The sequence below is a fragment of the Galdieria sulphuraria genome, assembly GCF_000341285.1.
Source record: "Galdieria sulphuraria unplaced genomic scaffold scaf_108, whole genome shotgun sequence".
Classification (NCBI taxonomy): domain Eukaryota; phylum Rhodophyta; class Bangiophyceae; order Galdieriales; family Galdieriaceae; genus Galdieria; species Galdieria sulphuraria.
The window spans coordinates 1-9743 of NW_005178367.1; the positions used below are offsets into that span (position 1 = coordinate 1).

General features: G+C 37.0%; 4 protein-coding genes across 5 annotated transcripts; 2 read left to right on the forward strand and 2 right to left on the reverse strand.

Annotated features, from left to right (window-relative positions):
* Position 1: 1 nt before the first annotated feature.
* Gasu_61950 (uncharacterized protein) lies at positions 2 to 4190 on the reverse strand (the record flags this gene model as incomplete). The annotated part of the gene is made up of 8 exons (XM_005702618.1): positions 4038 to 4190; positions 3836 to 3979; positions 3667 to 3789; positions 3235 to 3612; positions 3070 to 3186; positions 2290 to 3000; positions 700 to 2242; positions 2 to 638 (listed from the first exon to the last, which is right to left on the reverse strand). Coding segments are annotated over exons 1-8 (3689 nt in total), but the record flags the coding sequence as incomplete, so codon positions are not given.
* A 40-nt stretch (positions 4191 to 4230) lies between these two features.
* On the forward strand, positions 4231 to 5024 carry Gasu_61960 (phycocyanobilin lyase beta subunit (CpcF)). Its single transcript, XM_005702619.1, has 2 exons — positions 4231 to 4283; positions 4336 to 5024. Exons 1-2 carry the CDS (start codon positions 4250 to 4252, stop codon positions 4974 to 4976), a joined length of 675 nt encoding a protein of 224 aa, XP_005702676.1. The 5' UTR covers positions 4231 to 4249; the 3' UTR covers positions 4977 to 5024.
* A 51-nt stretch (positions 5025 to 5075) lies between these two features.
* Gasu_61970 (uncharacterized protein) lies at positions 5076 to 6470 on the reverse strand. The gene is made up of 2 exons (XM_005702620.1): positions 6432 to 6470; positions 5076 to 6382 (listed from the first exon to the last, which is right to left on the reverse strand). Exons 1-2 carry the CDS (start codon positions 6455 to 6457, stop codon positions 5140 to 5142), a joined length of 1269 nt encoding a protein of 422 aa, XP_005702677.1. The 5' UTR covers positions 6458 to 6470; the 3' UTR covers positions 5076 to 5139.
* A 10-nt stretch (positions 6471 to 6480) lies between these two features.
* Gasu_61980 (hypothetical protein) lies at positions 6481 to 9458 on the forward strand. Of its 2 annotated transcripts, none has more exons than XM_005702622.1 (4): positions 6481 to 6677; positions 6729 to 7049; positions 7100 to 8148; positions 8202 to 9458. In XM_005702622.1, the coding sequence occupies exons 1-4, from the start codon at positions 6505 to 6507 to the stop codon at positions 8756 to 8758; spliced, it is 2100 nt and encodes a 699-aa protein (XP_005702679.1). In that variant the 5' UTR covers positions 6481 to 6504; the 3' UTR covers positions 8759 to 9458. The 2 variants fall into 2 exon arrangements, with proteins under 2 accessions (XP_005702679.1, XP_005702678.1); XM_005702621.1 differs by having other exon boundaries at positions 8202 to 9309.
* Positions 9459 to 9743: the final 285 nt, after the last annotated feature.

Consider the following 9743-nt stretch of genomic DNA (forward strand, 5'->3'; position numbering starts at 1 on the left):
GTCCTTGAAAGAAAAGTCCTTCAAAACACAAGACTTGACAACAACAACAAGGGCCTTCAAACTATCCAATGCCAATGCGCTCTTCGATAGATCCTCGAAAGAATATTGTTCAATACAAGGCAATAACAATTCTACAAATGCTCCGATGTACAATACTCGCGGTTTCACAGGAATGGAATCCTTTTGAAATGTATTTTCAATTGCTTCTAAAGAAAGTCGCACCTTTGTAGAATATTCAAAATGGTCCATTCTGGTCTCCAGACAATGCCGACAGAGGTTTAGTAATTCCTCGAAGAGTACATTCCAGCAGTCACTTTCATTATCAAAACTCGCTTCACGAAAAAAATCTATGGCTGAAATAAAAAGCTCTTCATTCTTTAAACCATTGAGAGAACAAGTCGGATACATCACCATGTCAAATAATATCTTTGCTTGGAAAGGCACGAATGAATGTCTCGAATTCCTCAATAAGTTCTTCAATCCATTCATCAATGTTAGAAACGAAGGCACATTGGCTTCGTCTATTTCATATTTATCATTTCGTGGAATGTATTGCTCGATAATTTTCCAAAAACGCTCCCAAAACATGATTTCTAAACTTCTTTCCTGTCCATTTATAACATCTTGAACAATCGCTTCTGAAAAGAGACATGATTTCTTGAGCTATCCTATATGGATATTCATAAAGAAAACACAAACCTTGGTCACAAAAGCAGTCAAAGACAGACATCATCATATCCACTCCAGCCTTGCAGAGCTCTGTCCTTGGATTGTTTAAACAGCGCAAAACAAACTGTACAACTTGGGACCAGAATTCAATTATGTCCTCTTCATCAAGAACAAAACTACCCCAGAATTGATAAAAAAGTTTCACTATGCCTTCTAGAAAAATGATTCTACTCTCATCCCACTGCTTTTCCATCGTATTTCTGCTGTGGTGAATTCTTATATTTGTATCAAGCTTACTTGATTCTGAATATTCATTATGGTTATCTTCAAACAAAAAATAACAAGTAGGAATCAGAAAAGTTTGACAGACCTGCTTCCAAAAGCCTGGAAATTGTTTACTTGCTGCAACCTTTACCACATCAATAATCATTCGTAAAGTTGAATTCCTTATTTCAGGACGTCCATCTCGGGTAAGAACGCAAATTTCAGTCATGATTGAAGCAAGGTGACTATAATACAACTCAAGTTGTCGCGTGTCGTAGACCAACTTGCTTTTATCAATCTCAGTTTCTCTCCAATGTCTTGAAACAGAGTCAATAGTATTCCATATATATCCTAGGCAAGTCAAAGATAAATTCAAGTCCTTCAAACTTTGAATACAACGACACAAAATCTTTGACCACAAATGCAAGCATTCCGTGTCATAGGGCATACATGATATAAAATCTTTCGATAATATAGTGATTAGGCGAAAGATTATAAGTTGGAAATCTTCCTTCATTGGAATCTCGTACAACATCTCCAAAAGAGTGTTCCAGGAGTGCACAGAATCCAGAATATGTGAATAACTCTGCAGAATGTCTGTGATGGCTTGTAAAACGCGATCAAACACAACAATATTCTCCAAAACAATCATAGAGCGAAATAATTCTAACAAGAATGGATCAGTGCAATGAAAATAAGCATCAATGTCGGCATCTGCAATCATGAGATGGATAACTTTGACGATAATATTTACGCCCGTTATTTGAACTTCATCAGGAACTGAATTATCTGTCATCAAATTACCAGCAAATTCGGCGCAAGTCGATAATAAAAACTTCTTCAGAGACGTATCCACTCTTTCTAAACATTCTCCCAACCATAAAAGACGCTGAAGAAATATTTGATCCATTCGGGGCTTTTTCTTAAGTGATAACTCAGTATAAGTTGTGCACTCTCGGTATATCTCATGAAAGCATTGCGATACTATCAAACGAGTTTGCTGCGCTGAGGAATTCCTCAACAACTCTCCAAAGAAATCGTTCAAGTCAGAAGATAATTTGCGAGAATCTAGAGAAAACAACACATAAACAAGGATTCTAACAGCAATAAATAAAAAGTAAGTACCTTCAACATTATCCTGACTCGATAAAAAGTCCAACAGAAACACAAGCGAGAAAAAGTCGGACAAAGAAGAGTTGTTTTCATCCGAATTCTTTAGAAACACAAAACATTTTACCACATCCATAATTAATGGAAGAAGACTTGAGATATGTTTCCGTACTAGAACTGGATATGTATTCCAATGGTCCTATAATACATATAAGCGTTCATAAATGCAACTCATTGGTCAATTACAACCTTCAGAGGCAATAAATCTTCTCTCAATACTCCACAAATATACTTCAAAAGTTCATTGAGTTCCGCGTACATTTGCATGTTTTTCAAAGACTCAATAATACATCTCCATGTTTCTATATAACAAAAGTGAAGCAATGAAGACTGATGATGTCTTGAGTAGTATCTCAGAATTTCTTGAATCATGGGAAGGATTGTTCGAACAATAGTTTCCCATACATTGAAAGTATTCCTGCATTCATTCTTCGCAATAGAAAAGCTTTCAAGAGTTCGCTGAATTATTTTTAAAATAAGGAATGCTCGCTGATATTTTGTATCTATAACATTTGGAAGAATTCTGACAACTTCCACTTGCGCATCAATACGAGAATCATTGGAAGAAAAAACATTTTGCGGTATTTTCGGTACAAGTCTTGTGAAGAAGCTAAACAAATCTTTAAAAATGGTCAAACAACTTGTCCTCCAAACTTCTGCATCTAAAATATTTGAGGAACTTGAAATATATGAAACTAAAAATATGGATTGATCATCTGAAACTTGAAACAAGTCAAACATTCCTCCAAGAAAGACGTTGATCTTCTCTTCAGGACATGAGAAGGAAAACATACTGGGAAACAGCTCATGAAAAGTTCCTACACATTGCTCCGGTAATATCTTGATATAGAGCTGAAGATAATCAACGAAGAGCATCAAAAAGCTTGATAAGTCGTCCTAGTTGATTGTAAAGACTCTTCATCACAAAATCTCTCTCTCTCTCTTTCTTTCTATTTTTGTACTTACAGTTCCTATTTCTGTCAAATTTTCAACGCTCAAAACTTGAGGAAAGACTTCCAAGAGTAACTGTTTGAACACTATATTCTCGATAAACGCTGGAGAGCGAATGCAGTCCATCAATATCTGCAATCGTTTGAAACAGAACAACTTATAAAATCATAATGCAAATACCTGATAAACTAATGAGCGTCGCGGAGGGTGACCTGCAAGTCGATTATTCGAAACAGTCGACTTGGATACCATGCGGCATAAATCTTGAAACAGAAGATAAGCACTGGTCATGGATGGAGTCAACTCATTTAAAGATGTATTCGAATCCTGCGAACGAACTACTTCAAAAGCTTCAGAGACTATTTGTCGGAAACCTGCTTCCGTAGCAGCTTTCCACTCTGGCTGCAACAGTTCATCCCTTAAACACTTCAATAGGATAGAAAGGCCACGAAATAAATAATCACAATCAGGATACTTTTGTTTCACGCAGTATGAACAAAATAGTATCAAAACTTGAAGTGACTTCAACTTGTGTTTGCTTTCTATTTGGGACGCTAACTGAAACAACAAAAACATATGAGCAAAACAAATAGCTGGAAATCAACCACTAACCTGAGTCTCTAAAAAGTTCAGGAGCTGATCTCCATAGGTATCATCAAAGGTCCCATGTGAAAGAAGAAACTCTACAGAAGATAAAGAAGAGGTAACTACTTTGCTTTCCTTGGATTCAAGACCCTTAAAGAGAGTAAACAACTAGTATTCAAGTTTCTTGTAGACATACTGTGATCAGAACAAACACAACGCTTTGAAGAACCAAGTCTTCTTCCAACTGTTCTACTCTATGAACGTTCTGAATACACTCTTCGACAACTTGACGGAACTTTGACTGCTTTGCTTTTGTTTCTTTCAAAAGAGCTTGCAGTTCCTGTGTCAAAAATACAAAAATGAGGCCTCTTTATATTAGAACCCTTTAGACAACTAACCTTCTCAAGACTAGACCACAAACCTAACGTAAGCATCTCCAAGTTAAACAATTAACGACTTGGGTAATTGGACACATATGTTTTGTGAAAGTTTCTGTTGTGTTAGCCTTCGTCACGCACAAAATTTTTCAGTTCATGTGAGCAAGCTTCAAAAGAATATTCTATTCCTTGTGAAATGTCGTTCTCGTACTAAACCTTTCCTTTCTCCCCGAATGAGTGGTATAAACGGTGGCTTAGACTACTCTCGTAAGTTACTACTGTGCAAGTGATCTTTTTCAGTAAAAATTTCTATTTTTAGTTGACTTGAATGATTTCTCTCCAGAAATTCAGGAGCAAATAAAAACTCTTCAGAAAGGAGTTCAGACTCCCAGAGAACTTATTGAAACAACAAAGATACTTGCTGGTTACACGGATAAGAGAATAGTGCCTGTGCTTGTAGACATTCTTGGATTCAATAACCCTGTTGCAGCAAGAATTGCAATGGAAGCTGTAGTTGGTTTTGGAATCGAATCCAAAGGATTCTTAGTGAAAGCAACAGGGGCTTTCAATTACGCAGTTAATGCATATGCATTGAAAGCCCTTGGTTTGCTTGGATTTCCTGATACCATAGAAGTTTGTTTACATCACGCTTCACAAGGAACAGTTCCCAATGTTCGAAGAGCAGCTATCATTGCTATAGGAAGACTGCGTTACCGAGAAACTGAGTTGCTTTCTGTTATCGAAAGTTTATCAGCTTTTCTTTATCAAACCGACTGGTCTGTACGCTATGCGGCTGTTGTATCCATCGAGTCTCTTCTTAGGCAATATTCAAGACAAAGAAATCATAGAGTTACTACAGTTGCAAAGTTGAAAGAAATGGCAAGTTCAGATGACGATTTTCTAGTTCGTTGTAGGACAGAGTTGGCTTTGCAAAGAGTTGAAAGGCAAAATTTGTCGTAAAAATGATAAAATACTTTTTTTTCTACGGATAAACTTAAAAGCACTCAGCAATTAGTTGTTCTGAGCTTTCAACGTTGCAAGTCCTAAAGAGAAGTTTCTATCAAGAAAGGTACTTGCGAAACTAAACAATTCGATCTAGAATGACCAAGTCAATTCTTCACTATTATTCATCTTTCCATTCCAAACCATCATTTTGGAGACCGTCTTTTAGAAACTCTAAAGTTCGTTTTCTTCGCATTTTCCTTACAAATGCTTGCCATATGTATATAACAACACAAACCAAAAGTACAGTAAGCACTACAGTAACTGCAATTGTGGCAGTTACTGGAAAGCCATCTGAACGGTGGAATACCAACGAACCATTGACAAATATTGGAAAAAGGTCCTTCAACAACGAAATAATGATTTCGAATGTGATTAGACAAATGATAATGATTTCAAGGTCGCTATTATGTTTAAACTGAAGTTCCTGGGATAATAAATCGAACAGCTCACGTACTATTTCCACTCTTTTGTTCAAAAGTTCAGCTCGCTGTCGAAGTTCCAAGTATCTTTCAGCGCTCCTGTAAAGAGGTTCGAAGGCTTCGTATTCCCAAAAGAATTCTGGAGTATCCAATACATCGGCATGCAGATAGACTTGATGTCGATCAAGAATTAACCTACCCAAGTTCTTTGATATTTCTGTTCTAGATTGACTGATAGATCCATAGCGAGCCAACTCCTCAGGTAAGTGCCTTGTTGCAGCAATAGTGTTCTGAACAGAATCTTCAAAAGCTGAAAGTTTTACTGATTGCGCCATGGCGTGAGAAACTGCTAGTTTTTCTAAGACTGCTCTTTCTCCCGTCGTTTCCACCAGAGTTATGCAATCACGGGATATTTTCCATTGACTACCAAAATTATATCGAAAGCTATCCATTTCCGGTGAAGAGAGAGGAGTTCTTTCAAAACTGCAGACTGTTTGCAATACAAGTGATTCGGATTCCTCGTCAAGGCCCCAAGTGACCACAGCACCATATGGGAACACAAAAATATCAACGACTGGTTCGAAATCCTGATATGTCGCATGAATAACATCACCATAAAGTTCAACTGGAATTCCCATTTCCAAAAAGTGTTGGAATAGGGATCCCATCCTATACTCTTGGGCAGTGCAAAAGCTGGTGGCTCTTCCAAAGTCATCCTGTGTGAAAGAACCCAACAAACCTTTTGATCTTCTCTTTCTAAGCCATCGCTCAATATCCTCCTGGAAAGGACTCTGTTTCAAACCCAACTTCAAATTCTTGTTGTCAGTGCTCTCACGGTCTTTTTTAAAGTCTGAGTTCACAGAGGCGACAACATAAACCAAGTTTTGCCGAACAGAAAGACGACTTCTTAAAAGTCTTCTAAAATGATTTCTTTTTGGCTTCCTCAATAAGTTATAGTTATCAAGGAAAGATAAAGAATATTTAGACAAACTTTCTCTTCTGAGGCAACCAAAACATATCGTAGTTCTATCTGGAAAGGCAATCCGACTACTCATCAATGTGTGATGGTGAATAAAGAGTCGTTGAAGGACGCTATTCAAAAAGCCTTGAAAAGTGGAGACTGGTTAGACTTGGATGCTTATTTCAAAGCTGTTATTGAAGGACTTGAAGATTTTCAGACGTTCTATGAACTGCTTCCTTCATTTTTATGTCAAGTTTTTGGTTATGAACAAGCAGGGTAAGTGATCGAACTCTACTTTGACGTTTTCCTTATGGGCTTGCGAAACAGTATTCTAGACTCAGTTGAAACTTTGGATAACAATAGAAATACCATTCTTCGTCTTCTTGGACCCAGAAGCAACTTCTTTTTCTGTTTAGAAAAATGTAGCTCGAGTTTCACTTTTTATTTCCCTGTTTCGAACTTACCTTTATGGCTACAAAGAGCCCTTGAAGAACAACATTCTCCCGTCAGCTCACAAAGTAGCTTGTTAAATACAATTGTTGGCAAAGAGGTTTTTCTATCTTTCTGCAAGGGTCGACTTCGACAAAATGCTGTCCAAGAACTGGAGTTGAATACCACAGAATATTTTCTTTTTTGTTTGATTGCCAAGTAAGTAAAATTGGTAAGAGTTACTTGTGTTCTGAGCTCTTTCTTTGAAGTGCTTTTTGGAAGAAAGATTTGCCAGTCTTGGAAGGAGACTCCCCAGTTCCAAGTAGAGCCTTTCACCCTGCTCTAGAGCTTAAACAATTTCTATCCCCGAGGCAGGGTTCTGGAGGAGTGCCAAGTCAGCATTGTTTGAAACTTGAAAGATGGTTGAATTTATACTTTTTATATATGTATCTCGTTTACTTTATTCCAAGAAAAGAAGCCATATGTTTTCTGGACGGTAGAGATGCTTATTTCGCTAGGAAATACGGCGAATTCTTTTGGCAACTTTTTTGTAATTTTTATACACTGAGTGAAGAATCTTTTATGACAAGCTCAGGATCACTGCCATCGAAATTCGTATTTTGTATATTGACTGTTGCAATTTCATACATTCGTCCTTTGTTTGTTAATACAGATCGTCAAACAGTTTACGATGAGCGATATTTATCATCAGACAAAAGAGAATTAAAACTTTTCACTTCTGACGATGCTTGGAACTTTACCGTTCGAGGTATAATCGAATTTTTACACCTCTGCAGTGTACAGTGGTCTGAGTCACAAGTATTGGTTGACTTTATCTATCTTGCTTGTTGTATATTTGCTATGGCCACTCCATGGATGCCTATCGAAGTGTGGTTAAACATTCCTAGCTCTATTCGCCTTATTGGATCGAATGTTGAATTCAGTTACAATGCAGCCAACTCCAAAGTTTCCACGGATCAGTCCTTTACAAAAAACTCATTCGAAGGGTCAAATACCATTCAGGAAACTTGTGCAATAGATTGGAGTGATTTTATCCGTAGCTACAAGGACTTATATGGTGCTCTGATTCCTTTCATCATTCGAAAGGCAGCGATCTTGGGTGCTTTCAAAAATTCGCACTTTCTCTTGCAGTTGAAATCTTTATCAAACAGTTTTCATTGTCGTAGCTTTGAAGAAGAAGATTCCTTATTCGTTCTCATAAGGAATGCATATGCTCATGTCTCGGAAACTTATGATCAGTCTTTGTACTCGCTCTCGAATGCTGGTGAACTTTGTGCCTTTCCATTTTTTCACCAAGGTATGTGATAGCTATTATGAGTTCGAAATACAAAATGAAGCATTATTATTCAGGAATTTATAGGGATCTTAAAAACTTTCAAGGTGAAACACTCAAGCTTCTTTTTGAGTCCTGGAAACTGTTGCGACCATCTAGTCGCATTGGAATAGTACTTCAAAATGATTTATCTTTTGGTAGTTCTTCGTCAGACTTGAGATTTCCAAAGGAGTTTTTAAAGGAGTTTAGAGGTTTATTTCTAGTCTTGAACCTCGGAAATTCTTCCATTTCCACGTCTTCTCTTGTAGAAAATGCTCCGACGACTTCAAAAAATCTGTTTCGTTATCCTTACATGGGAGAGCCCTCAAATGTAGGCTCGAAACAATCACAGACAAGAACAAATGAAATGACATCTGTCAGATATGTTAAAAGGGCTATAAAATATCATGGAGATCCTTGGTTGGCTCCTATATGTTCCTACGAATGTGAATCTTTGGTTCGTTTTTTGTATCAGGTGCATCTCTTTCTATTGAGCAAATTTCATATCGATTTGAATTTTCGGTTTTTGGCTTCTTACTTCTTTCTTTGCTATTTCGTGATATTGTTTCTAGTGCTGTGGTTTGTTCTCTATTAGCAGAATACAAGGCTTGAAAATGATGAATGGATTGACGAATAGTAATGTGTACTCGCTTCTTTTGCTGGAATGCTCGTTTTATATTCCAAGTCGTGCTTCCAAGTTTATACAAAGAGTGTAAACTAATTTCGTACGCCCTAAGGCTTCAAGATAGCATCTTCAACTTGTTCCTTTGAATGACTATATCAGTCGATGGAACTTTTACTGTATTGTGTATATTCTATAGAGCATTAGGTTTTTCTCTTTGAAAGGGAAGCTCTTGTTTAAGACACATAAAGATAAACTTGTGCCGAGATATATTTGTTTGTTTACACATGGAGTTGGCTGTTTGAAATCATATGTGGAATGCCCATAGTTCCTAGCTAAGGAAGAAGCCTCTGTCGAGATGGATGCTTTAACGAAAATGGAAGGAAGATTTGAAAGAATTCAGTATTCTAGTTACTTTCTCATTCTCTGGTTTTCGGGAACCCATTGAAGCTTCCCTGATTGTAGTTGGTTATTCGAGTAGAACAGAGGAACACATAGTTTCTGATAAAGTTATTATACAAGTTTATTTTGCAACTCGTTCTGGGTTTTTTTGTTCTTATAGAAGACAGACATGAGGTTGAAAGAGTCCTTCGGTATTCTCAATCAAGTAGGAAGCTGACGGATAACAAAAGTTCCAATTTGAGATATCGTGAATGAACTTGTGGCATCAATTGTCTATATTTCTTTTATTGCATCAAAAAGTTGGAACTTTGTCTTTTCATGATAGAGATATTATGAAATTGTAGTTTTCGTCTGTCTGTTTTAGATATCTTGAGGAATTGCGACATTAGGAAAAGTGAATTTATCAAACAGAAAAATTTGATATTCGACTGTGTGTGACAGTGATAAACAGGAAGAATATTTGCAAGGTACCATTTTCGTTTTCCATGGTTGTTGTGCTTTCTATATGAGAAAAGATTTGTCTTGTTAGTTTTATGAGTTGTTGAGATCATCCATG